Source organism: Betta splendens, chromosome 19, assembly GCF_900634795.4.
Source record: "Betta splendens chromosome 19, fBetSpl5.4, whole genome shotgun sequence".
Lineage (NCBI taxonomy): Eukaryota > Metazoa > Chordata > Actinopteri > Anabantiformes > Osphronemidae > Betta > Betta splendens.
Window position 1 is genome coordinate 8,193,147 of NC_040898.2, and position 26,053 is coordinate 8,219,199.

General features: G+C 47.7%; 1 protein-coding gene across 16 annotated transcripts in view; it reads left to right on the top strand.

Moving 5' to 3' along the window:
* The window catches only part of ryr2a (ryanodine receptor 2a (cardiac)), a 60,272-nt gene extending 34,269 nt beyond the window's left edge, over positions 1-26,003 (top strand). For 4 of the 16 annotated variants that reach the window (XM_029135199.3, XM_041068625.2, XM_029135201.3 and 1 more), the window contains 77 exons: positions 9-661; positions 772-972; positions 1,088-1,193; positions 1,270-1,413; positions 1,492-1,619; positions 1,719-1,864; positions 1,995-2,109; positions 2,572-2,704; positions 2,967-3,070; positions 3,177-3,312; positions 3,408-3,594; positions 3,708-3,819; positions 3,955-4,075; positions 4,172-4,341; positions 4,428-4,648; positions 4,838-4,928; positions 5,005-5,145; positions 5,250-5,413; positions 5,500-5,578; positions 5,675-5,764; positions 5,909-6,046; positions 6,136-6,213; positions 6,301-6,376; positions 6,514-6,637; positions 6,769-6,884; positions 6,989-7,053; positions 7,132-7,253; positions 7,425-7,474; positions 7,941-8,001; positions 8,109-8,347; positions 8,730-8,811; positions 8,905-9,035; positions 9,180-9,307; positions 9,405-9,597; positions 9,684-9,766; positions 9,839-9,996; positions 10,125-10,212; positions 10,322-10,414; positions 10,522-10,692; positions 10,793-10,852; positions 10,939-11,073; positions 11,147-11,259; positions 11,339-11,435; positions 11,530-11,636; positions 11,726-11,777; positions 11,855-11,905; positions 11,985-12,084; positions 12,170-12,249; positions 12,349-12,425; positions 12,569-12,642; positions 13,568-13,585; positions 16,071-16,151; positions 16,275-16,363; positions 16,531-16,659; positions 16,779-16,883; positions 17,017-17,098; positions 17,235-17,393; positions 17,481-17,635; positions 17,830-18,045; positions 18,117-18,389; positions 18,472-18,678; positions 18,755-19,054; positions 19,167-19,237; positions 19,315-19,462; positions 19,596-19,682; positions 19,764-20,033; positions 20,132-20,262; positions 20,330-20,372; positions 20,439-20,572; positions 20,659-20,719; positions 20,806-20,952; positions 21,100-21,234; positions 22,503-22,659; positions 22,761-22,825; positions 22,999-23,099; positions 23,217-23,268; positions 23,347-26,003. In XM_029135199.3, coding sequence (XP_028991032.1) covers positions 9-661; positions 772-972; positions 1,088-1,193; positions 1,270-1,413; positions 1,492-1,619; positions 1,719-1,864; positions 1,995-2,109; positions 2,572-2,704; positions 2,967-3,070; positions 3,177-3,312; positions 3,408-3,594; positions 3,708-3,819; positions 3,955-4,075; positions 4,172-4,341; positions 4,428-4,648; positions 4,838-4,928; positions 5,005-5,145; positions 5,250-5,413; positions 5,500-5,578; positions 5,675-5,764; positions 5,909-6,046; positions 6,136-6,213; positions 6,301-6,376; positions 6,514-6,637; positions 6,769-6,884; positions 6,989-7,053; positions 7,132-7,253; positions 7,425-7,474; positions 7,941-8,001; positions 8,109-8,347; positions 8,730-8,811; positions 8,905-9,035; positions 9,180-9,307; positions 9,405-9,597; positions 9,684-9,766; positions 9,839-9,996; positions 10,125-10,212; positions 10,322-10,414; positions 10,522-10,692; positions 10,793-10,852; positions 10,939-11,073; positions 11,147-11,259; positions 11,339-11,435; positions 11,530-11,636; positions 11,726-11,777; positions 11,855-11,905; positions 11,985-12,084; positions 12,170-12,249; positions 12,349-12,425; positions 12,569-12,642; positions 13,568-13,585; positions 16,071-16,151; positions 16,275-16,363; positions 16,531-16,659; positions 16,779-16,883; positions 17,017-17,098; positions 17,235-17,393; positions 17,481-17,635; positions 17,830-18,045; positions 18,117-18,389; positions 18,472-18,678; positions 18,755-19,054; positions 19,167-19,237; positions 19,315-19,462; positions 19,596-19,682; positions 19,764-20,033; positions 20,132-20,262; positions 20,330-20,372; positions 20,439-20,572; positions 20,659-20,719; positions 20,806-20,952; positions 21,100-21,234; positions 22,503-22,659; positions 22,761-22,825; positions 22,999-23,099; positions 23,217-23,268; positions 23,347-23,442 — 9,896 coding nt within the window. In that variant the 3' untranslated portion in view covers positions 23,443-26,003. Of the gene's footprint in view, positions 1-8; positions 662-771; positions 973-1,087; positions 1,194-1,269; positions 1,414-1,491; positions 1,620-1,718; positions 1,865-1,994; positions 2,110-2,571; positions 2,705-2,966; positions 3,071-3,176; positions 3,313-3,407; positions 3,595-3,707; positions 3,820-3,954; positions 4,076-4,171; positions 4,342-4,427; positions 4,649-4,837; positions 4,929-5,004; positions 5,146-5,249; positions 5,414-5,499; positions 5,579-5,674; positions 5,765-5,908; positions 6,047-6,135; positions 6,377-6,513; positions 6,638-6,768; positions 6,885-6,988; positions 7,054-7,131; positions 7,254-7,424; positions 7,475-7,940; positions 8,002-8,108; positions 8,348-8,729; positions 8,812-8,904; positions 9,036-9,179; positions 9,308-9,404; positions 9,598-9,683; positions 9,767-9,838; positions 9,997-10,124; positions 10,213-10,321; positions 10,415-10,521; positions 10,693-10,792; positions 10,853-10,938; positions 11,074-11,146; positions 11,260-11,338; positions 11,436-11,529; positions 11,637-11,725; positions 11,778-11,854; positions 11,906-11,984; positions 12,085-12,169; positions 12,250-12,348; positions 12,426-12,568; positions 12,643-13,567; positions 13,586-16,070; positions 16,152-16,274; positions 16,364-16,530; positions 16,660-16,778; positions 16,884-17,016; positions 17,099-17,234; positions 17,394-17,480; positions 17,636-17,829; positions 18,046-18,116; positions 18,390-18,471; positions 18,679-18,754; positions 19,055-19,166; positions 19,238-19,314; positions 19,463-19,595; positions 19,683-19,763; positions 20,034-20,131; positions 20,263-20,329; positions 20,373-20,438; positions 20,573-20,658; positions 20,720-20,805; positions 20,953-21,099; positions 21,235-22,502; positions 22,660-22,760; positions 22,826-22,998; positions 23,100-23,216; positions 23,269-23,346 lie in introns of all 16 variants that reach the window. The other 12 variants (XM_055504169.1, XM_055504170.1, XM_055504174.1 and 9 more) reach the window with 7 other exon arrangements.
* The last annotated feature ends 50 nt before the right edge of the window (positions 26,004-26,053 follow it).

Here is a 26,053-nt window from a genome sequence, read left to right on the forward strand (position 1 = left end):
TCCATCAGGTTTGCTACGTGTGGGCTATTATGACCTCCTCATTGACATCCACCTCAGCAGCTACGCCACAGCTCGCCTCATGATGAACAACGAGTACATCGTCCCCATGACGGACGAGACAAAGAGCATCACCCTCTTTCCAGATGAGAAGAAGAAACATGGCCTGCCGGGCATTGGCCTCAGCACCTCCCTGAGGCCCAGGATGCACTTCTCCTCTCCAAGTTTTGTTTGTGGGACCAGATCCTCATATCGTAACAACGGCAGCAACGGCTCAGGATCAGGAGACTGTTTCCAGTACAGCCCTGAGTTCCCCCTGGATATACTGAAAATAAAAACCATCGAGATGCTGACGGAGGCAGTGCGGGAGGGAAGCATGCACGTGCGGGATCCTATAGGAGGCAGCACAGAGTTTCTTTTTGTCCCCCTCATCAAGCTCCTGTACACTATGCTCATCATGGGCGTCTTCCAGAACGGAGATCTGAAGAACATCCTCCGACTGATCGAGCCGTCGGTGTTCTCTGAAAGGGAAGATGGGCAGGAGAGTCACGCGGAGCTGGAGCTGATGAAGGAGGTGAAGACCGAGGGAGGCGTTGATGGAGGGAGGAACATGCCAAATGAAGGACTGTTACAGATGAAGCTGCCAGAGCCTGTCAAACTCCAGGTACAGTAACAGTACAATGCAGGCAACTAACCCAAGCCTGTCTTTACTCCTGGAGTGTTTTTCACCAGTACTGTACTTGTGTGTGTGTGTGTGTGTGTGTGTGTGTGTAGATGTGCCATGTTCTGCAGTACCTGTGTGACTGTCAGGTGCGCCATCGTATCGAGGCAGTGGTGGCCTTCTCTGACGACTTTGTGGCCTGTCTTCAAGAAAACCAAAGGTTCCGCTACAACGAGGTGATGCTGGCGCTCAACATGTCGGCTGCGCTCACTGCCAAGAAGACCAAAGAGTTCAGATCACCTCCCCAAGAACAGGTAGAAACACCATCAAAGACTCATCAAACGATATTAGATTACTATTTTGCTACATAGTGTATCGTAGTACAGCCATAGTTGTTGAAGTGGACATGAACAGTATCTGTTTCTACAGATCAATATGCTGCTGAACTTCAAGGATGAGAAGCAGGAGTGTCCCTGTCCCGACTACATCCGAGAGCAGCTGCTCGACTTCCATGAAGATCTGATGAGGCACTGTGGTAAACGAACAGTTAGCAGGCGCTGCAATGAAACGGAGTAGAGGCGAGGCGTGCGCTAATCTGTCTATTCTGTCAGGTATAGAGTTGGACGAGGAGAGAGGGATAGACGGCGATAGTGACTTCACCATTCGAGGTCGACTCATGTCACTGGTGGAAAAAGTTGCCTACCTGAAGAAAAAGATGGGCAACCTGCCGAGCGAGAAAAAAGACGGGAAGCCCAGTAAGTCCTGCACACACACTGGAGAAATACTAACATGACCATTCATGTAGAACTCACTGTGTCTCTCTGTGTCTGCAGGCACGTTGCAGCAGCTGATCTCTGATACCATGGTCCGCTGGGCCCAGGAGTCAGTCATCGAGGACCCAGAGCTGGTCAGAGCCATGTTCGTCCTGCTGCACCGCCAGTATGACGGTATTGGAGGCCAGGTGGGTGTGTGTATGCATATGAAAGAGGGTGTCAATGAGATGTGTGAATCAAAGTCTCATGAGTAGCAAAGTTATTTATTGTTACATCTCTCTTTCCAGGTGCGAGCTCTTCCTAAGACCTACACCATAAACTCCGTATCAGTGGAGGATACGATCAACTTGTTGGCTGCTCTTGGTCAGATCAGGTCCCTGCTGAGTGTCCGAATGGGAAGAGAGGAGGAGAAACTAATGATCAGAGGGCTGGGGTGAGGAGAATCCATCACAACTGGCGAAAACACAGCATGACAAATACAAGAGACGGAATCAAGAAGGAATCAACATACTTATGAATTTACAATAAAGTTTCATTTTTAACTTCTCATTCTTACCGTGCAGCGACATTATGAACAACAAGGTGTTTTACCAGCATCCCAACCTCATGAGAGCTCTGGGGATGCACGAGACCGTCATGGAGGTCATGGTCAATGTTCTCAGCGGAGGAGATTCAAAGGTACCACTTACAGTCTGTAGGATTCAGGGTGTAGTAGGCACAGTATCAGTGTACAGTGTCAGTGGACTTCAACATGGCAGTGCATGTGTGTAAGAATGACTAATATACAGGAGTTGCTACAGTAGTTTTTCTAAAACTGTCATTAAAATTAAAAACATTAGTGTCAATTATTTCATCAGTGATCACAAAATTAAGAGTTTTGGTACTTGGTCAAAATGTGTGGATGCATTTCCTTGTGCTACTTGTGTATGAACTCATCCGTTGTTGTAAGTCAGTGATTCTTTTCTTATTTTTAACTAAACATCCACAGTCGGTTTGTTCAGTTTTTGTAATTACCCCCAGCGTATGTTTGAAATGAGCATTTTCAAACATGCCCCTTTATTTTAAACATGAAACATGTTTAAATCAAAGTAACTGTGATTGTTGTGTAACGGCCCTGTTTTATTTGATGTGTTTTGCCAGGAAATAACCTTTCCTAAAATGGTGGCCAACTGTTGTCGCTTTCTCTGCTATTTCTGTCGAATCAGTCGACAGAACCAGAAAGCCATGTTTGACCATCTCAGCTACCTGCTGGAGAACAGCAGTGTTGGCCTTGGTGAGTGTGTGTGTGTGTGTGTGTGTGTGCGTGCGTGCGTGCGTGCGTGCGTGCGTGCGTGCGTGCGTGCGTGCGTGCGTGCGTGCGTGCGTGCGTGCGCGCGCGCGCGTGCGTGCGTGTGTGTGTGCGTGTGTGTGTCCTTCTATCCTCTGCGTGATGCTTCTTTTAGTTAGTTTAGCTCCTAACACTCTACTGTTACTTTCCTTGTTCTTGTTCCTATAGTATTCATGACACTGTGTGTTTCCTCTCCTCGTCTCCTCAGCGTCTCCATCCATGCGGGGCTCAACTCCTCTTGATGTGGCCGCAGCATCAGTCATGGATAATAATGAGCTGGCTCTGGCTTTAAGAGAGCCAGACCTGGAGAAGGTGAGGCACCATGTAATAATATGTAACATTATAACATTAATTATATGTATATGAGTAGATCAGTAGATGCTTCCATGTATCCCACCCTTTTTCTGCCTTCTACCAGGTGGTGCAGTACCTTGCCGGCTGCGGGCTGCAGAGCTGCGTGATGCTGGTGCGTAAAGGGTACCCTGACATCGGCTGGAACCCGGTCGAGGGCGAGCGCTACCTTGACTTCCTGCGCTTCGCTGTCTTCTGCAACGGTAAAGCAGCTCACTGAATGAGGAAGCGCCTCCATGTCTACACACTGTCCATACACTGTGCTGCCAAGGACACGGCTACTGTTCACTGTGTTCAGGCGAAAGCGTGGAGGAGAACGCCAACGTTGTGGTGAGGCTGCTGATCCGCCGGCCGGAATGCTTTGGCCCAGCCCTCCGAGGGGAAGGTGGCGATGGGCTGTTGGCAGCGATGGAGGAAGCTATTAAGATTTCTCAAGACTCCTCCAGGGATGGACCCTCTCCTACATCTGAGAGCAGCAAGACGCTGTGAGACATCTGTCAAATCCTGCTCATTTGTGCTTGTAGTATAACAATGTGAATTCATTGCGGTTAAAGGGGAAAAAGTCAGAAGTATTGAGTCATTGTTCATGTGTGTGTAGCAGTGACATGATAGAAGAGGATGAAGATGACACCATCCACATGGGAAATGCCATCATGACCTTCTATGCTGCTCTTATTGACCTGCTGGGTCGCTGTGCTCCTGAGATGCATGTAAGTCGTCACACACACACACACACACACACACACACACACACACACACACACACACACACACACACACACACACACACACACAGCAAGCACAGCAGCAGCACACAATCATAAGTGTAAACTGCTTTCTGCCAGTTGATTCATGCAGGTAAAGGCGAGGCGATCCGCATCAGGGCCATTCTACGGTCTCTCATCCCGATTGAGGACCTGGTCGGAGTCATCAGCATTCCCTTCTCCATGCCCAGTTTGGGAAAAGGTAAAGAAAATGGACTAGCACCTGCTCCACCTGGTCTGAAAACACATGTGTTAGGATGTACATGTCTGCTTGTTCCTTCTGCATCTTCTTGCAAAGATGGGATGGTGGTGGAGCCAGACATGTCAGCCGGCTTCTGTCCGGACCACAAAGCGGCCATGGTGCTGTTCCTGGACCGTGTCTATGGCATAGAGGACCAGAATTTCCTGCTCCATCTGCTTGAAGTCGGATTTTTACCCGACCTGAGAGCGGCTGCCTCTCTGGACACTGTGAGCGTTTAAAAGGGGATTGAACCCTGTTATAATATGTTCCCATTAATCATTCCAGTCTTCTTGTGCCTCTGTATTTGTGACAGGCTGCTCTCAGTGCCACGGACATGGCGCTGGCCCTTAACAGGTACCTGTGCACAGCCGTGTTGCCTCTTCTCACTAAATGCGCTTCGCTGTTTGCGGGGACGGAGCCCTTTGCCTCCCTCATCGACTCGCTTCTCCACACGGTTTACCGCCTGTCCAAAGGCTGCTGCCTCACCAAGGCCCAAAGGGATGCCATAGAAGAGTGTCTGCTGGCTGTTTGTGGGTAAGAGGAAGACAGTTACTGTGTATTAAAGAAAAAGTGGGCGCAAATATACTGTACTGATATGTCTTTGCATATTTAATTATTAATTTCTTGAAATCACAATTCGCCTACTGTGTTTTTGTACCTGTACTACCTCAGCCCTCGTGCTGTGTCAGTTCAAATAGAAACATGTTTCATCTTAACACGCAGTACGCTGAGGCCATCAATGATGCAGCATCTGCTGAGGAGACTGGTGTTTGACGTCCCGCTGCTTAATGAACACACCAAAATGCCTCTGAAGGTGAGGAAATCAACTTGTGTCTCATCTGAAGTGACAGTTGAGAGACATCTATAAATATCTATTTCACATTCCGCAGCTATTGACCAACCACTTTGAGCGTTGCTGGAAATATTACTGCCTGGCTGGAGGCTGGGGAAACTTTGGAGCCGCATCGGATGAAGAACTGCACCTTTCCAGGAAATTGTTTTGGGGGATATTCGACGCACTCTCACGCAAGGTGAAATTCTGCTTTAATCAATTGAATCAATCAGAGACTAAATGAGGCAGTAGTAAGTAGTTAGCTGCTGTAGCAGTGAATGTGTTTGTGTGCTCATGGTGCAGCGCTACGACCAGGAGCTCTTTAAGCTGGCATTGCCATGTCTCAGTGCTGTGGCTGGAGCTCTTCCTCCAGACTACATGGAGTCTAACTACATGGCCATGATGGAGAAGCAGTCTTCCATGGACTCAGAGGGAAACTTCACTCCACAGCCTGCAGACACCTCCAGGTACAGTTTAAACACTACTGATTGTTCTTAAATGTGTTCAAGTCCTTTACAGATGCTCAATGTAAATGTGTTTGTTCCGTTGTTAGCGTGACTGTTCCTGAGAAGCTGGACTATTTCGTAACCAGATATGCAGAACACAACCATGAGAAATGGTGCATTGAAAGGGTGAGAAATCAGAAATTTAGAATCATTTGTTTTATTTATTTGTGTTTGACTTTTCTTTAACATACTGTATCTGAGTTTTGAAATCCATTTTTGCAGTTTTCCAGCGGCTGGTCATATGGAGACCAGATATGTGAGATCAGCAAGAGCCACCCTTTACTGAAACCATACAAAGGCCTCTCTGAAAAGGTACATGCCGTCTCTGTGCATCAGTGTCAATGACAGATGAGCATGTCAGGGTCAAGCGGTTATTTCTAATTTGCAGCTCACATATTGACTATAGTCACGGTCCACATTGTGCTGCAGAATAATGCCCCGGTTGTGCTGTTGCAGGATAAGGAGCTGTACTGCTGGTCTGTCAGGGAGTCTCTGAAGACCATGCTGTCATGGGGCTGGAGCATTGAAAGGATCAGAGACGGAGACCCCACCAGCCTCCATAACAAGTCTAGGAGGATATCACAAGCGAGCCAGGTGTGAACACACACTGACACATACTGTACCTGTGCACTGAGGAGTTTTTCTACAGAAATAAAAAAACGTGTGTGTCCTGTCTTTCACAGCTGTCTTTTGAGGGAGCTCCAGCTTTCAGTCCTAGACCCATTGATATGAGCAATGTTACACTGTCCAGAGACATGCAGGTAGAGGCTGAGCTTACACAGGACTGTCTAAAAGTAAATGCTAAGGAGTTAGATGAATGTGGCATGATCAACATTGTGTTTTTACAGTCTATGGCAGAGCTGCTTGCAGAGAATTACCATAATATCTGGGCCAGGAAAAAGAAAGTAGAGCTTGAAGCCAAAGGTAAATGTTACACAACAAATCTACAGACTCCATGTTCTTTCAGACTAGATTTGTGTTTCACTATAAACAGTGGACATACAGAAAGAGCCTGGAGTTTTGTGTGAATGAAATCACAAACATTTTGCTTTTGTCTCCAGGTGGAGGAAACCACCCTCTCCTGGTTCCTTATGATACACTGACCGCCAAAGAGAAATCCAACGACAGGGAGAAAGCACAAGACATCTTGAAGTTCCTTCAGATCAATGGCTACACTGTGTCCAGGTAGGACAAACGAAAGCACGCTCATTAAATCATCCTCTTATTGACAGTGACCAGTCATGTAAAAGTAATGGCGTCACTGTACACTATATAACGTTCTCCATGACTTCTGAGAGTGTGTTTGGCATTTTCAGAGGTGTAAAGTCACAGGAGCTGGACACTCCAGCCATAGAGAAGCGATTTGCCTACACCTTCCTCCAGCAGCTCATCACATATGTAGACCAGGCTCACCAACACATGATGGAGTTTGGTGAGACTCTGATGAATACAATGACTGTAGAAACCCGAATCACATTCACTCCCAATGGATGATGTCGCTTTGACTCATTCTGCTCTGCTCTGACGGTCATTCAGATGTTGGAGTGAGACCAAAGGGGGAGAAGATTCCGCATGAACAGCAAATTAAGTTTTTCGGAAAGGTTGGGACCTGTTCTCGCTTCATTCACAGGGATCGGTTGCGAATGTTTACATGCTCTTTTGCTCCGTCCGTGTCACAGGTGGTCCTGCCATTAGTGGATCAGTACTTCAAAAACCACAGGCTTTACTTCCTGTCCACAGCCATCCATCCAATCAGCAGCGGCGGCCACGCCTCCAATAAGGAGAAAGAGATGGTGACTAGGTGAGTGTTAGTATGAAACAGCAGGTAGACAGTGATGTCATTTGTATTGTACTCTGCTCTAATGTATATGAAATGTCATCAGGTTCTCTGTTCTGCTCTGGCTGTGTCTCAATTTCTCTGCTTCCCTCTCCTACCTTCTCCTCCTGCTCCTTCCTCCTTGAATCTTGTCAGTCTCTTCTGCAAACTGGGAGTTCTTGTCAGATATAGGATATCCTTATTTGGTAAGGACAGCTACACAAGAGTGTGTTGTTTTATCTGCAGCAGTAGCAGCAGCGTGCATGAGTGTGTGTGTGTGTGCGTGTGCGTGTGTGTGTTTGTGTGTGTGTGCATGCGTGCATGATGTTGAAGTGGGCTCATCCTCTGTTAACAGCTGTGTGCTGTGTAGTATAGAAGTATTTATATTTCGAAGGCACCTTTTATAAACAACAATCATATCATTTTATTCTCTTTAATATAATACTGATGTGAAACATGTATAAACTTAGAGGAACATCCTTTTTCTTTATCCGTGAGGCTTGTGTGTGTTTTACTGTAGAACAACTCAGCACATATAATTTCTTATATGTGGATTTCTGACAGTCGGCTGTTGTTGGCTGTTTGCTGTTGTGCTTGAGGCGCCACATCCCTGATAAATATGAACAGGACTTCACTTATTTCACTTTTCATGCAGTCTTCTCTGTTCTCCAGGTAACAATGCCACGTCTATAGTCAACTGTCTGCAGATACTTGGCCAAAGTCTTGATGCCAGGTAAAGAAAGACACGAGCTGTGTTTTTATTATCCACATACTACATGTTATGTGTTTCTTGTAGAAACATGTGAAACATTTGAAAATCTAACTCTGGCCATATATCAGAACAGTGATGAAGACTGGTCTGGAGTCGGTGAAGGCGGCGCTGCGGTCGTACTTTGACAACGCAGCAGAGGATCTGGAGAAGACGCAGGAGAACCTGAAGCTGGGCCAGTTCACGCACAGCAGGGAGCAGCCACGAGGCGTCACTCAGATCATCAACTACACCACCTTCGCCCTGCTGCCCGTGCTCTCGTCCCTCTTTGAACACATTGGCCAGAACATGTTTGGAGAAGACCTTATATGTAAGCACTCATCTGGGCTGATCCTTTTTGAACCATCAAAAGAAATGACACACAAATCATGCATTTTCAGTGTCAGTATCAACAATAACTTTTTTATAGGTGTCTTGAATCTGAGACCCAACTAGGCATTTTTCCCATTCTTGTTTGATATTGGATTTCAGCTGCTCAAAAGTTCAGGGCCTCCTTTGACGTAGGCTTTGTTTTATAATGCACCCAATCTTTTCAAAGGGTGACAGATCTGGACTGCGGCCAGGTTTTTTTGTTGCTCATGGCCACGGCTAAAGAGATTTCTTTGGATTTGCTGAATCTCTGAATTTTATAGTCTACTATAGACGATAACTGTATTTAGAAAACTAACATTGTTTTGTTTCTCTTCCATTAGTGGACGACGTCCAGGTTTCTTGCTACAGAATCCTCAACAGCCTCTATCTTTTGGGCACCAATAAAAGTATCTATGTAGAAAGGTACAGTTGCCTTACAGCAAAGTATCACAGTAGTATACAGTACTGTAAGTATCCTGTATGTTACCGTGCAATGTCCTGACCTCCTCTCTTCAGGCAGCGTCCAGCATTAGGAGAGTGTCTCGCTGCCTTCTCTGCAGCCTTCCCTGTAGCCTTTCTGGAGCCTCACATCAATAAGTTCAACAGCTTCTCTATCTACAACAGCAAAGGCCCCAAAGACAAAGCAGGTGCTCGTCATCTTTTTCATCTACCTTTGCTTTCATGTATATTATACGCCAGGCTTGCAATTTCATCCGCCATCATCATAGCATTGTCAGAAGACACCTGCTGTTGGCCTTTGTTGATCCAGTGCATCCCTCTAACCTTTCTAGCTCTAGGTCTTCCAGGGCAGGTGGAGGAGATTTGTCCTCTGATCCCAATCTTGGATAAGTCTCTGGAGGAGATCATGGAGCTGGCAGAGTCTGGCATGAGATACACTCAGATGCCGCATGTCATGGAGGTACAGTAGGACACGCTGCGCCAGGATGGGGGAAGGTGGCTGTCATTCATCTGTGTGGTATCTTAACCTTTGCTTTATATTCTTTCTTTCAATGAAGGTGGTGTTGCCCATGTTATGCAGCTATATGTCCCACTGGTGGGAACATGGACCAGAGGGCAACATGGACAGAGCTGACCACTGCTGCACCTCTGTCACCTCTGAACACATGAACACTCTGCTTGGAAACATACTCAAGATCATCTACAACAACCTGGGAATAGACGAGGGAGCCTGGATGAAGAGGCTGGCCGGTACGCCTGATGACAGAGTGCAACATCTACAACAATGTTCTCCACTACAACATGTGTTCTCTGACACATCTGCATTTGTCTCCAAGTGTTCTCCCAGCCGATCATCAGCAAGGCCAAACCCCAGCTGCTCAAGACCCATTTCCTACCTCTGATGGAGAAGCTGAAGAAGGTGAGTTTCGTCAGTTTGCGACGTGTCGTATGTGGTGTTCACGCGCTGATGTGTATTTGCTGGGTTGTGCAGAAAGCAGCAGTCGTGTTGATGGATGAGGAGCACAGCAAGGCAGAGGGGAGGGGCGAGATGTCCGAGACGGAGCTTCTCATCATGGACCAGTTCACCATACTAGTCCGCGACCTGTACGCCTTCTACCCCCTCCTTATCCGATTTGTTGACTACAACAGGTACAGTGAACGCCCCTGCTTGGACTCTAGACAATCACTAATAAGAGACTTTATATAAGATAACAAAGTCAACATTGATACTGACCATCACTGACCATCATGCACTCCACTGTTTCATACACTGACAGGGCCAAATGGCTCAAAGAGTCCAACCCAGAGGCTGAGGAACTGTTCCGCATGGTGGCCGAGGTTTTCATCTTCTGGGCCAAGTCTCATGTAAGAAAAGCAGAATATGATTGAATACCACTGTATCAGTTTAGTGAGTTGATGAGTCTTGATATTTGCTTGTTTAATGATGATGAGAATGTTTGTCATCTTCCTGCAGAATTTCAAGAGAGAAGAGCAGAATTTTGTGGTCCAGAATGAAATCAACAACATGTCCTTCCTCATCACAGACACAAAGTGTAAGATGTCAAAGGTATGATCAAAAAAGCACATAAATATCCATCTATAACTAACAGACCAAAAGATCAACATTTGAAACCACATACAAAAATCATCATTTGTCGTCTGATGTTGTGTTAGGGAATAGTTTCAGACCAGGAGAGGAAGAAGATGAAGAGGAAGGGCGATCGATACTCGATGCAGACGAGCCTCATCGTTGCCACTCTGAAGCGTCTGCTGCCAGTTGGACTCAACATCTGTGCCCCCGGAGAACAAGAGCTCATCACTCTGGCGAAGAACCGCTTCACGCAGGTAGAACAGCACACGTCAGCACCAAGGCCACGAGGCCACGAGTCACGAGCCATCATAGCATTTGTTCTTCCAATGAACCATGCATTTACTCTGTCAACAGAAAGACACAGAGGATGAAGTTCGAGAGACCATCAGAAACAATCTCCATTTACATGGGAAGGTAAGACTGCCTTGATATTTAGAAGTCTTTTAGGAGTTGGTTGATTTAGTCTTCTTTTGTTGTGAGTGGCTCTGTTTTCGATACAGCTGGAGGACCCAGCAATTCGCTGGCAGATGGCGCTGTACAGGGACCTACCCAACCACTACGAGGACACCTCTGACCCTGAGAAGACTGTGGAGAGAGTCCTGGACATTTCCCATGTCCTCTTCCACCTAGACCAGGTCTGACTGAGTGTGTGTGTGCGCGTGTGCCACCGTCTGCACCGGTGCTCGCTGACCCAGTTTGCCTGTTTAGGTGGAGCATCCTCAGCGCAGCAAGAAAGCCGTGTGGCACAAGCTGCTGTCCAAGCAGAGGAAGAGAGCAGTGGTGGCCTGCTTCAGGATGGCACCGCTCTATAACCTGCCCAGGTAGGCAGCTCTGTGTGCCACGGTGCTGTGCCGGGTGGAGGCTGGTTAACCAACCTCCTCCTGTGTCTCTCTACACCAGGCACCGGGCCGTCAACTTGTTCCTGCAGGGCTACGAGAAGTCTTGGATAGAGGCAGAGGAGCACTACTTTGAAGACAAACTGATAGAGGACCTTGCAGTGAGTTTCATCCCATTACAGTATAAATGTGAAACAAAGGCAGCTATTGTGCCCCTGTCACTATGACCTGATTGCGACTGTGTGTTAATTCCAGAAATCAGGTGAACAGGAGCCTTGTGAGGAAGAGGAAGGAGTAAAACACATCGACCCCCTGCACCAGCTCATTCAGCTGTTCAGCAGAACAGCGCTCACAGAGAAGTGGTACGTTCCTATAATGCGAGGAATCTTCACCAGTGCTGTAGGTTGCCAGTTTGTTGTGATCACATTGTTGTGTGTATTTCTTGTTTCAGTAAACTGGATGAGGATAATCTCTACATGGCCTATGCTGACATCATGGCTAAGGTACAAGCTGCACAGTCCTACAGATGTGTGTAATAATACTGAAGCTGTTGCCACCATGACGCCCTTCTTTTTCATAGAGCTGCCACGATGAAGAGGATGATGACGGGGAAGAGGTTAAAAGCTTTGAAGTACGTGATCTCCCACGGTGTCATTGTTTTAGGTGCGTGTGCTACTTGTCACCGGCGTGTCTTGTTTGGCCAAAAACAGGAGAAGGAGATGGAGAAGCAGAAGCTGCTGTATCAGCAGGCGCGACTGCACGACCGAGGAGCTGCCGAGATGGTGCTTCAGACCATCAGTGCTAGCAAAGGTAAAGGAAAAGCGCAGCGAGAGCAGGAACCGTAGATTAAAACCAGTGTTTAGTCAGGAAACCAACACTGCGGCTCTGTCACCAGGAGAGATGGGTCTCATGGTGGCCTCCACGCTGAAGCTGGGCATAGCTATTCTAAACGGAGGCAACTCCACTGTACAGCAGGTACCACGGGCCTCATTCACTTCTATTGATATAGCCTCAAAACGTTATTGTAGCACTGACTTACTGTAACACGCGGCCTGTCATGTTTGTCTCTGCCAGAAAATGTTGGATTATCTGAAGGACAAGAAGGATGTGGGCTTTTTTCAGAGTCTAGCTGGTCTGATGCAGTCATGCAGGTAACTACGTCTGACCGTGTCCTGTACACTCACATAGAAGCTTAAAGTCCCAACCCAACAGCAGAATCGTTCATTGATTGCGTCATCAGGCCGGAGTCCTGTGCTGTAGAATGTGGCAGAATGAAAGAATGCTTTTCTTCCAGCGTTCTGGATCTGAATGCTTTTGAGAGGCAGAACAAAGCGGAAGGACTGGGGATGGTGACTGAGGAGGGGTCAGGTAAGCCTCCGTATGCTCACACTGTGTAGGTATCCGTTTGTAACCACAGATCAGGTCTTTTTTCTGAGTAGGCTTTGATTTTAATGAAGAAGGACTTCGATATTTATAACAGGCAAGTTCTAAAAAGGATGAGGCCAGAGTGAATGTTTACAGTGTAGCATCAGGTGATTACAATGGATGTGGCCTTTAAATTTAATTTCAGCCTGTTGTTTAAATTAAGTGAGTGTTTCAACCTCTATTTGTTCCTCTGATTAAAAGATCCCGGATCAAACTCTAGTGTTTGTTCTAAGCTTGTGCTTTCCTTCTCAGATCATCGTTCTTTATTTAGCTTTGTCCTGTTTATCCTGTCATCACTTTGGTTGATTTAAATCGCATTAGTGCAGTTTGACCCATGGTTCCCTTTATACTTGATGATTTCCTGGTGCACAAGTGTGTGTGCATGTGTGCACATGTGTGTGTATGTGCGTGTGCGTGTGTGCTTTTGATTTGCCTGTTCCATTTTCTGTCCGTATATATTTATTGCAAGCATTCACATTTATTTCTCCTCTGAGCAGTCAGACAATCAGAACAATTTATATTGAATGTGTTGTATAGTGATTTGCTTAATGCAAAGCGGGTAGTTCTTGGTACTGCTCATCACCCTTTGTGGTAAATGATGGTAATAACCTACAGTAAGTCAGCTGTTCTCATGTACCATGTTAGAAAAGCAGAATCATTACCGATTAATGTGCTATAATGTATCTCAGGCGTCGCCTGTACAACACATGATATCAATGTTGACCCAACAACTACATTGTGAGTTTTTACAGCTCTTTTCCCTATATGTAATCGTTTCCTTTGTTTCTTACTTTCTTTCTCTCTTTCTTTCTCCCCCCCTGTTTTCCTTTTCTTATTTTGGTTTACTGCACTTTCCTCCCTTCCTCAGTCATCACTCATGAGCGTGGTAATTATGCCTTCTGCCATTTTCTTGTGTGTTGGTTGGTCTCTCTCTCTCTCTCTCTCTCTCTCTCTACGGTTGGTTAGCTGTTGTGTCAGTTCTGTCCAGGTCCTGAGTGTAGAACTTCAAACCCCGTCCCCACCTCCTCTGTGCCCGTAGCAACTTTCCTGCCTCTCCTTCTCCATATTAATCTCTCTCTTTATTAAAATACTCCAGTTAGAAGTGGCTCTGGTTGGATTTGAGCTTGGTGTTGGTCCACTGATTAAAAATGTGTCATGCCTTTAGCTCATGTCTGCAACATCAAACTGATGAGATTATGATGACGTGTTAAGTTGTATGTCATGTAGACTTCACCAATTTTCTAATGGCTTCTTATCATTCTAATTTGAAGTTCTTACATTGTATAAAGGTTAAAACTGTGGTTATTTGAAATTATAATTAAAAAGCTGTAATTTTTATTTCCAGATGATGTCCTTATTATTATAAGAATTAGAATCATATGAAGCATGTTGGAAATTTCTAAAGTTGGCCTTTAACACAGACAGAAGCTATAGATGTAGTGAGCTGTATTGCCCCCCTCAGGATTTGTACAGTATCTGGCACAGTCTAAATATGCCTAATAGGAGTATTTATCTGCCCCCACACTCATCCTCCACCTCCACCCTCTCAGTCCCACAGTCAGCTAAAGTTGTGTCTCAGTGAAGATGATGGTAATTGTGCTGGTTGTTATCTGTTGTGAAGTGTACAGTCCCCTCTGTGTCCTCAGCCACTATCTCTGTCTTCTGACTCACTCTCTGGACTGCATTGAATACAAGGAGGTACATGAAGAAAGACCATTCGCCATAGGAAGGCTGAGTGTTTGTTTTTAAGATACTGTAGGTCACAATTACAGGAGAACACAAACACACACGCACACACACGCACACACACACACACACACACACACACACACACACACACACACACACACACACACACAGAGTCCTGTCTCTGGTTTAGTTACTGTAGTTGATGACGGTGGTCAAGACACATTTTGGCCTGTTAGTGCTTCTGGAGCGTGAACCTGACCCTCCGTCCTCCCTTCTCTCTGTTTACTGGCTGAGCTGTGTTCTTTCATACCTGTACTGGTCCTTCATGAGCCTTTGATCAGAAAACGTCCTGTCATGACTTTAGCTTGTTTACACACAAATGTCTATTCAAAAGTTAGGTTGGTTATAGATGTCTGTGTAAAGTGTGTTATCTACATCAGACTACAGTACATTAATGACATTTAATGTAGAATTAAGCCACATTCTTATATAGAATATATAATTAAAAACACCTACAGAAAGATATTAAGATGGGAAACAGTTTATCCCCTCATCTGGTTGAAGACTGGGTTAAGAACAAGCCTGAATGTGAATTTACACAATCTCTAAATGTTCAGATTTTATTGTTTTTGTTATTCAGAAATAAATGAAGATCATATCATTTACACTCATTTCATTTTTATTGATAGGACACGAGCAACTGGTGATGTTATCCTTCATCTTTTTGACTCACAGTAGACCTCTTCCCTTTACAAGAATTTGCCTCTGCATGATGCAGGACATTGGCTGCCTCGAGGAGGGGATCAGGTTAATATCCCCCTTTACTGGACCTGCCGTGAATTGACAACTTCTTCCTTGGAGTCACGACACAAATAACAAACCTGAGCTATAAAAATGACATCTTCCTGTTTAAAGAAAGTAAAACAGGTCACAGGCCAAAGTAAGCTCCACTTTCAGGCTTGTTTTCGACCCACAGACTTTCTTTCTCCTTTCAGCCCCTTTTCGTTTGTCGTAATATTCATGTTGGTATTGTATTTGTCTTGTATCTGTCTTTTCTCTCACTTCCTTTCCGTTTGCCTTCCATGGTTCCAAGCAGCATTTTAACCCAGTCAGAGCAGCTTTCCTCACCCCCCCCCTAAAACGCATTGATCTGTGCAGGACCTACGACGGAAAGCGGCGACAAACAGTTTCCTTCAAACTAAATCCAACAAGAGTGAAACAAACTGACTGTAAAATGCTGCAGTTCAGAGACCAGTCCTCATCCGTCCACCACCACTCCCCACTGCTTGTCCAAGTGTGTGCGTGTGTGTGTGTGTGTGTGTGATTGTGGTACAGTATATAAGAATGTTCTATTACGGCCATACACTGTTTACTGACTGGAAGAAAACACTGGAGGTTTCCTCACATTAGCAGAACTTCTTCTTAATGGGTTCTCACTCTCCATCTTCTTGTCTGTCTTTCCCTTTTGTGTTTGTTGTTGCTGCTCTTGTCTTCACTGCTCTGACTTTCTTTATATGGATGTGTGTCTGGTCATGGTTGTGTGTGCGTGTGTGTGTGCATCCATGCGTGTGTTTGCACGTGCTTGTGACTGTACCGTGTGTGCGTTTGTGCATTCCTGTGTACGTGCTGGTGCACACCCGTGTCTGGCTGCGTGGGCGTGTGTGTCTCTTCTCTCTGGCCAGGTGAGAAGGTCATGCAGGATGACGAGTTCACCTGTGACCTTTTCCGCTTCCTGCAGCTGCTCTGTGAGGGACACAACTCAGGTGTGTGAGCTTGTGAGGGTCCTCTATCACTGACCAATTCTCAAGAGGGAGTGTTCCTTGTATGTGTATTTCACGATATTTTGCTAAATTCCAGTGCATATCACCACCATCATCATGTTTTAGACTTTCAGAACTACTTGAGGACTCAAACGGGGAACAATACGACTGTGAACATCATTATCTCCACTGTGGACTATCTCCTCAGAGTCCAGGTCAGCTCCTTCTGGTTGCCTCTGCTGTATATTGTACCAAGTTGAAGTGCAAATGTAGAACACTGTAATTATTATAACACTAAAATCAGCATTCAGTAAACTAGTTTAATATTTGTTTTCTGGTTCTGTTTCACCCTCTGCTTCCTCCTCCCTCCACTTCCCTTCAGGAATCAATTAGTGACTTCTACTGGTATTATTCTGGCAAAGATGTTATTGATGAACAGGGCCAGAGGAATTTCTCCAAGGCAATAAATGTGGCCAAACAAGTTTTTAATACACTCACCGAATACATCCAGGTACAATGATATTATTTCACTGGTTGTTATTGTTTTATTATAATAATAATTGAAGGAAATGAATGAAACAGGAGATCCCTAAGGCAGAAATGGGGCTGTTGCTTGTTGTGGTGTCTTAGGGCCCGTGCACCGGCAACCAGCAGAGTCTGGCCCATAGTCGTCTGTGGGACGCCGTGGTGGGTTTCCTCCATGTCTTCGCTCATATGCAGATGAAACTGTCGCAGGTGAGCTAAGACGAGACCGTGTGGGGCAGAAGAGAATAGTATCCGGTTCAGCTCTATTGGACTGCACATAAAGAACAAATGTAGGCTGCCACATTCCTGGAACACTATTGACATTTTTCCTCTTTCACCTCAGGACTCCAGTCAGATCGACTTACTGAAGGAGCTGATGGATCTGCAGAAAGACATGGTGGTCATGCTGCTGTCCATGCTGGAGGGTAGGTTTGCGAGAAGAAAGCTCCTCGCGGTCACTCTACCTTTAACCGTTCTTCATAGAGAGTCCCACGTGGCTTGTTGCATGTCGCATGTTGTCCTTTCAGATGCCTATAACTGTGCTTTGCCTTGCTTTGGCAGGTAATGTGGTGAATGGGACCATTGGGAAGCAGATGGTGGACATGTTGGTGGAGTCGTCCAACAACGTGGAGATGATCCTCAAGTTTTTCGACATGTTTCTCAAACTCAAGGACCTCACCTCCTCAGACGCCTTCAAGGAGTATGACCCCGACGGGAAAGGCGAGACTCAGAAATCAGGACCCATGTCATGTCAAGCCATCCTTTGCATGTGCGCAGTTGACACAGAGCGTGTGAATTCACCCCCAGGTGTCATCTCCAAGCGGGACTTCCACAAGGCCATGGAGAGCCACAAGCACTACACCCAGTCTGAGACCGAGTTCCTCCTCTCCTGCGCCGAGACGGATGAGAATGAACTCTTGGACTATGAAGAATTTGTAGAGCGCTTTCATGAGCCGGCCAAGGTAAACGCTGCGGTGCTGACGGTGCCGTAAATCTGAGAACAGGCCTCACCGTGTCAAAACGGGAGCCTCACAGAAGGTTCAGCAGAAGAACCCGCTTAGTCTCCTTTGGCCTGACATTCTCTCTGTTCCGCAAATATTTAGGTGATGAATATAATAGTGAAGTAATGAAAGCCTTTTCTGTTTCCATTTGAAAGGACATTGGCTTCAACGTGGCGGTTCTGCTCACCAACCTGTCGGAGCACATGCCCCACGACACGCGGCTGCAGACCTTCCTGGAGCTGGCCGAGAGCGTGCTCAACTACTTCCAGCCGTACCTGGGCCGGATCGAGATCATGGGCAGCGCCAAGCGCATCGAGAGGGTCTACTTTGAGATCAGCGAGTCCAGCCGGACGCAGTGGGAGAAGCCGCAGGTGAGGCGTCACGGCGCCGCCGCTGGACGAGCGCGCGGAGCGGCTGACGTCACCAGCGTCTCCCTCCGCAGGTCAAAGAGTCCAAGCGCCAGTTCATCTTCGACGTGGTGAACGAGGGAGGCGAGAAGGAGAAGATGGAGCTGTTCGTCAACTTCTGCGAGGACACCATCTTCGAGATGCAGCTGGCGGCGCAGATGTCCGACGCCGGCGAGCGCTCGGCCGTGAAGGAGGAGAGCGAGCGGGAGAAGCCGGAGGAAGAGACCCCCGAGATGGGCTTCTTCTCCGTCACCACCGTCTGCATGGCGCTGGTGGCGCTGAGATACAACGTCATGCTGCTCATTAAGGTCAATCAATATAACCCACAGTAAAACAGCGAAGGCTTTATTTGCTTTCTGGAAAGATGAAATGCCTCTCGTCCGTTTTCAGGTTCTCTCCACGAAAAGCTTGAAGAAGCAGATGAAGAAGCTGAAGAACATGACAGTGAAGGACATGGTGACCACGCTGGTGTCCTTCTACTGGTCAGTGCTGCTGAGCCTCCTGCATGTTGCCTTCAGCGTGTCTCGGGGCTTCTGCCGGATCTTCTACAACACGTTCATGGGAGGCAATCTGGTAGAAGGAGCCAAGACCATAAAGGTGTGTATTATTGTCTGTATATTATGAGCCAACATGGTGTCCTGTATTGTTATGAAAGCTCTGCCTTGACCTCCAGGTGTCAGAGTTGCTGGCCAACATGCCGGATCCCACCCAGGATGAGGTGCGTGGCGAAGGGGACGACAGAGACAAGAGGCCCGAGCACAGCTCCCCCAAGGAGGACCTGGCCGACCTGGCTGTCAACACCAGCGACACCGAGCTCCTGTCGGACATTTTTGGCCTGGACCTGAGAAGGGAGGGCGGCCAGTACAAGATCACCCCTCACAACCCCAACGCCAGCCTCACCGAGCTGCTCAACTCCCCAGTTCCCTCCCCAACGACCACAGGAGCCCCCACTGAGCTCAGACAGAGACATCAGGTAGTCGTTTCAACAGCTGGCTTTCTTAATTTGCTGCTACAAACTGGATTGTGCGACATCAGGGTCAAAACTGGGCCCTGGGTCAGGTGCTTATTGTGTTTTTCCCCTTCAGTCAAAGACGTCTTCCTCAGAGGCAAAGGAGGCAACACCAGAGGCTGAATGTGAGCCAGACAAAACATCAGAGTACGTACACACTGTGGTTGAACGACCAAACAGTTACACTTGAATGGATTTCTTCAGTCGTATCATTGTGGTTTCAGGGGGCACATAGAGAAACAGGAGAAACCGCAGAAGCCTGAGAAGGTAAAGCCCAAAGTGAGAAAGCACCGCACCTCAAAGTCTGATGAGCCGGACCTGCAGGAGTCTGCGTTCCTGAAGAAGATCATCGCATACCAGAGGAAGCTGCTGGTACGCGGCCGCTCCCCCGTCCCACTTTAAACCCGTGCAAAGCTCTGAAGCACCAGCTGCTTCCACACGAAGCGAAGCGGTGCGCTGATGCAGTCATTTGTCTAATGTGCCGTTCCGTCTGCTTCCCCCGCAGAACTACTTTGCCAGGAACTTCTACAACATGAGAATGCTGGCGCTGTTTGTCGCCTTTGCCATCAACTTCATCCTCCTCTTCTACAAGGTGCGGTGAGCAGCGGCTGTGCTAGCAGCGCGCCTCCCGCGGCCTGCCCGCACATTCACGTACGCCCGCCGTTCCCTGCAGGTTTCCACGTCCTCGTCCGTGGTGGAGGAGAAGAAGGTGGTGCATCCCAGCAGCCAGGCGGGCGGCAGCGTGCAGTGGGACGCGCTGAGCGGAGAAGCGCTGGAGGCGAAGGGGGGGGGCGCGGACGCGGCGGCGCAGCCCCCGAAGCCCGTGATGGTTCGCTTTGTGCTGGAGGAGAGCAGCGGGTACATGGAACCCATGCTGCGCATCCTGGCCATCCTGCACACGGTCATCTCCTTCTTCTGCATCATCGGCTACTACTGTCTGAAGGCACGACGCATATCCACCGTTCTAAACACACAGTAGCAAACGGTCGTTCATTCGCTAGACATTGGACTGAACTCAACTCATCCGCGCTTTCACCGCAGGTGCCGCTGGTGATTTTCAAGCGTGAGAAGGAGGTGGCCCGGAAGCTGGAGTTCGACGGTCTTTATATCACAGAGCAGCCGTCTGAGGACGACATCAAGGGCCAGTGGGACAGACTAGTCATCAACACGCAGTGAGTAGAAAAGCCCTCGCTCCGCTCCAACGCTCCGCCATGGTGGTAAAGCCTCTCTCCTCTCCAGGTCGTTCCCCAACAACTACTGGGACAAGTTTGTGAAGAGGAAGGTAAGCGCGTGTCCTGCCGGTGCCTCTCCACTCGCTTCCTCTCTCACGGTCGGCTTTTCCCCGCAGGTGATGGATAAATACGGGGAGTTCTACGGCCACGACCGCATCAGCGAGCTGCTGGGGATGGACAAGGCCGCGCTGGACTTCAGCGACGCCCACAAGAAGAGGAAGCCCAGGAGGGACGGCTCCCTCGCTGCCGTGTGAGTCCTTTATGAGTCCATGCAGCGGGAAGAGAGTAGCGCTTCACATGGTAAAGAGTCCAATCACACGTCTGTCCTCTGAACAGGCTCAACTCCATCGACGTCAAGTACCAGATCTGGAAGCTCGGGGTTGTGTTTACAGATAACGTGAGTCCTGCAAACTCCCATGTGGCTTTGGCTCAGTTGATGATTGTGTGGTGCTGAATGTTATGTGCTGGTCTCTCCTCCGTCAGTCCTTCCTCTACCTGGCCTGGTACATGACCATGTCCATTCTAGGTCACTATAACAACTTCTTCTTTGCTGCCCACCTGCTTGACATCGCTATGGGATTTAAGACCTTGCGAACAATCCTGTCCTCAGTCACACACAACGGAAAGCAGGTAAAACGCACACTCCAGTATTTACTGATGAGTAAATAAAGTATTAACTGGTGATATTAGCTCAAAAATGATTTACAAAAAGCCTTCAATAGGTCAAATGCACACGTGTATGAAAATAAAAATGGCCGCTGCCCTCTCGCCTTCCAGCTGGTGCTGACGGTCGGCCTGCTGGCGGTGGTGGTGTACCTCTACACCGTAGTGGCCTTCAACTTCTTCAGGAAGTTCTACAACAAGAGCGAGGACGGAGAGCTGCCGGACATGAAGTGTGACGACATGCTGACAGTGAGTGGGCTCACGCTGACGTAGGCGTGTGCTGCACCCCGGGCCTCTTTCATTGTGCAGGACAGCAAATATTGAATCGTCCAATAAATACGAGCGCTTGAATGCACAGGCCACGCCTCCACCCACAAACTCCTTTTTAAACCTGGATGACTTTCGTTCTGTTGTCCCTGAACGTCTCACATTAACCCAGATCTATGTGCGTTCACAGACGTTGAACAAAAAGCCTCGCTCACTTGCGAGTCACTAATTAATAGACCTAATTAAAAGAATTTTTATTGGATTAGTCTGTACCATACAGTAGGCTCCATTAGCCCACAGAGAAACAAGCAGAGATCCTCCCTACTGAGCTTTCGTCGGAGCTTCATTAACTTTGTCTCATTGGAAATAGGAAGTATCCTGTGGAGCGTGTCAGAGGAGAGGGTCCAGCTCCATTTAAGGACAGAAAGTCATGGGTCAGAGCTTTTAGTCTGACTGTGTTCACCCTCGGGCTTGATCTGTGCTCAGGCTGAGCTGCTCCTAGATTACACGCTCCTCTTTTGTCTCTGCCAGGCATCTGTTGGTTCAGAAGCAGCAACGGAGCACGGGTGAATCCAATCACTGACCAGGATCTGGTCTTCACACGACGAGAGATGGTGTGACTCTAGTTTTAGACCGTGTCAGATAAGAAGACAACTGCACATGTTGTCGTATATTTCCGGGAGCCCGTCGCGAGCGATGGAGGGAGGGCACCGACGAGGACGGCATCGCTGCAGCTGTGATTATTATGCTTTTCACCGCCGCCAAGTCATCTGAAAGAATCGCTATATAAGGGCTCCGGAGTGTGTGTCTCCTGGGGGCAAGAGGGGGGGACGCCCGGGACACGCACGCTCTAATCCCCTATAGCCAGCCACCCATAGCATTCCATAGAGCTCCTCTGTTGCCTATTAAGGGACCGCAGGTGGCAGCGCCGCCTGCTCCACGAGGTGACACGGGCTCAGTGATGGGACGGATGAAGGGCCACTGCACCAGGGAGGCTCGGCTCCTTCCTCCCGCGGAGCAAATCCCTTACAATAACACTCACAGCGGGACGGGAGGATCCGCGCCGATCTCCCCTTTTCTGCTCCCTCCTCTCACGGGTTCTTCCTCTTTTCTCACCCATGTCTCCGGTTCCTCAGCTTCTCAAAGCACCAGCTTCACGTTCTACCCTATTTGTCATGTTTGTGAGGCCCTAACTAGTGAACATTAACACACTGGCCGAGCTGCTCCATAATCTAGTTGTCGCTGTGCAGTGCTACATGTTCCACATGTACGTCGGCGTCAGAGCGGGCGGAGGCATCGGCGACCAGATCGAGGACCCAGCGGGCGACGAGTACGAGATCTATCGCATCATCTTTGACATCACCTTCTTCTTCTTCGTCATCGTAATCCTGCTGGCTATCATCCAGGGTGAGGCCACCTCCTCATGTTACCGCGTTATCACAGCACCAAGCAAAATAAAGTCTGTTTAAGCCTCACACCATCTGTTTAATGCTGTTTTTAATTCCAAGGCTTGATCATTGATGCGTTTGGAGAGTTGAGGGATCAGCAGGAACAGGTGAAAGAAGACATGGAGGTAAACACACACACACACACACACACACACACACACACACACACACACACACACACACACACACACACCATGTTTTCCCACTATTCACAGTAATAAACTATGCATCACTGTGTGTTTTACATGATTAGTTGGATTGTAGTTACTCACTCTGATTCCCTCTCTCTCCCTTTCAGACCAAATGCTTCATCTGCGGAATAGGGAACGATTATTTCGACACGGTGCCACATGGCTTTGAAACGCACACGCTACAGGAGCACAACCTCGCCAACTACCTGTGAGTACCTCTGGACTGCGTGTGTGGGTGTGTTTGACCTCAGTGCAGCCTCGCTGTCGGAGCTTTGCATCGGAATAAAGGCCTGAGCTTCGCCGTGACCGTGTGTTTGCGTTTCAGATTCTTTGTGATGTATCTGATCAACAAAGATGAAACAGAGCACACCGGCCAGGTAAGCCACCATGACAGGCTTCCCCCACTGTTTTACTGTCCTTTGCAGTGTAACACTCCCCTGTCCTGTGTCTCGAAGGAGTCTTACGTGTGGAAGATGTACCAGGAGCGTTGCTGGGAGTTCTTCCCCGCAGGCGACTGCTTCCGGAAACAATACGAGGACCAGCTCAACTGATGGGTTCTCCTGCCTTTTGTACTGGAACGTGCCCGAGGCCCTCCAGCCCACCCTGTCTCCGCTCAGCCCTCCAACCTCTCCCACAGCTCTCAAAGCAGAGCCTCGGACGGGACGCCCACGCTCCGCTTCCAGTCCCGTTACGGTTCTGCACCCACCTTTGGAATGCTTCGAAGACATTGTACATAAACCCCATATAAGAGTATACGCTGTACAGTATTTGACTGATGGCACGCTAAGGTCTTTGGCTCCCACTTTTCTTTGCTTCACTTTATTTACGTTGACATCTAACGAGCAAAAAATACAAAGAAATATGGAAGCGGGACCCTAAGATGCAGAGGAGGAGAGTGAGGTGAAGGAAGAGACGTTAGAATGATGAGGTTCACGACTTTTTATGTGCACAGTGCACGCTGCATGTACGTACAGGGGTTGGACACAACGCCGCCTCCATAACCTGCTGCGGTCCAACACAGCCGTGTGATCAATCTGAGCCTTTCCAAGCTTCCATCACCAGACTTTAAGACTGTCAAACAACTCAAAGGGAACTTTTTCTTTTTTTTTCTAGCAAATGTGAAGCAGAAAACAAAAAGGCGAGCACCTGCAGCCTCCGGACGTTGGGCAGTTGTGTGTCCACACCCTGTACATGCCAACACTGTGCGTGAAGGGCTTCTTATCGTTAGCAGCGTGACCTTGATGTGGACGTGTCGCGGGTGTCGTCAGCCTAAATAAATACAACAAACGTCCCTCCAATTCCTCTCACAAAACGGATGAATGTTATTGTTAATATCGATGGAAATGAACGTCTGTTTAATCTATTTCACCCAAAAGCAGAGTCATGTCCTGCTGCAGAATACTAGAAGTGGACACATATCACACATCAGATTGCCCTAAAATTTCCCCAGTAATTCCTTCATTTTGATTTTACATCCCATGTGATGTCTCCATCGCTGAGACCAGACACTCATGTTTGCTCCGTGACGACTGAGGGCGACTGGGTGGAAGCGGGGGCAGGAGGGTACAGTGCCTTACTAAGCAGGGACGAGCTATGCAAGCTGGAGAGGGATGTGAGGACCTGCAGCTGGCGGTGGAGGAACGCTGCATCAGCAGGACCCAGTGGGGGGAGGGGGGGCGTGGGTGCTGCTGAGGGTATGTCTGGGGCAACTGACCTGACGGCCACGTCGCGATGCTGACGAGTCGCTTAGCTTCTACACTCTGCTGCAGACACACATACTGTACACATTCTGCCTCATGCAATAACAGCCGGCGCGGAGCAGAGGCCTCTGCGGCAGCGCATCGTTGCATCGTCCCGTCCCATTACTGTGTTTACTGTCTAAACGCGCCTGCTCACCAAAATAAAAGCCTCAGCCCTGTACAGAGTGGAATAAATGCTAGTAAAAAAACCTAAATGATCTATTTAAAGTATAGCTACCACTGCAGTATGTTTACTTCATTTCTCTTTTCTTACAAGTACATTTCTTAGTATTGAGAGGAACAGAATTGTTTACTGTCATTTAATTTTTTGGTTTCGGACACAGCAGACACTCTTTTACTCTCTTTGTACAGATCTTCCCCAACAGACTATATCACACGATGCCATTGCATGTCTACTGTTCAGGATGAATGACTATGTATAAAAACTGCACAAAATCTGTCACCCATCAGTTGTTTATTAGGATTATTTAAAACAAATGAAGTATAATTATGTACTCGTACTGTGGGCTTCATTTTATTTAATCCCTACATTTCCTCTACTTTGAGTAACAGGCTCTTTAGGTTTAAGCCCAAGCAATAGCCCCGCGTGGGACGACTGACCCCCCACATGAGCGCTTGCTTCACGTTGTCTCGTATGTAAATAAAACTCTGTAGGTATTGATTTAGTATCTATTTATTTTTATGTCCTTATAGGAGACAATAAAGAAACAAAGCTCCGTTGGTTCATCACCTGATCTTAAAGGTGCAATATGTGATGCTACTGGCTCCACCACTCCACACATGCAGGCTAACGCTCACCGCCACGTGAATGAAGCCGACTCTGCCCTCGGCCAAACCTTTACACACAATAGGTTTCATGACGTCTTGTTAAATGTGGAATCTTTTGGAGCCTGATGAGGAGGAGGATGCACTTTTGTTTGTACTTTTGCGACGCAGCCGGTGGAGAACGTGATGTTCTGCTAGTTCCTCTTATTTCTGCTGCTACAGAGCTGATTGCGCCTTTAGTGTTACAGTAGGTGAGGATGCATGTACGAGTATGATTACGCAATGGATGTAACAGTTGCAACCAAGCCGTGTGGGTGATATGTACTAATGCATTATACCATGCCGATGTCATGCCTATGTTTTGTTTTTTTTAATATTGCAATACCAGCTCACACAGTGCAGCGTCACGGCTCCTGTAAAAACAAATACATATTTTCCATATTTACCACAGAGGAAGAATGTTTGCCACACAAAGTGTTGTCATGTCTACTGATGAGGACATAACTGTGGAAAGAGGAACTGAGTCTATGATGAATCCATGGATTTGCATGATTTTGAGAATAAAACTTTATTTATTAACTTGTGAAGAGGGAATATTCTCACTCTGTGTCCTTATACTGTAGCTTTAAAGTGCAGA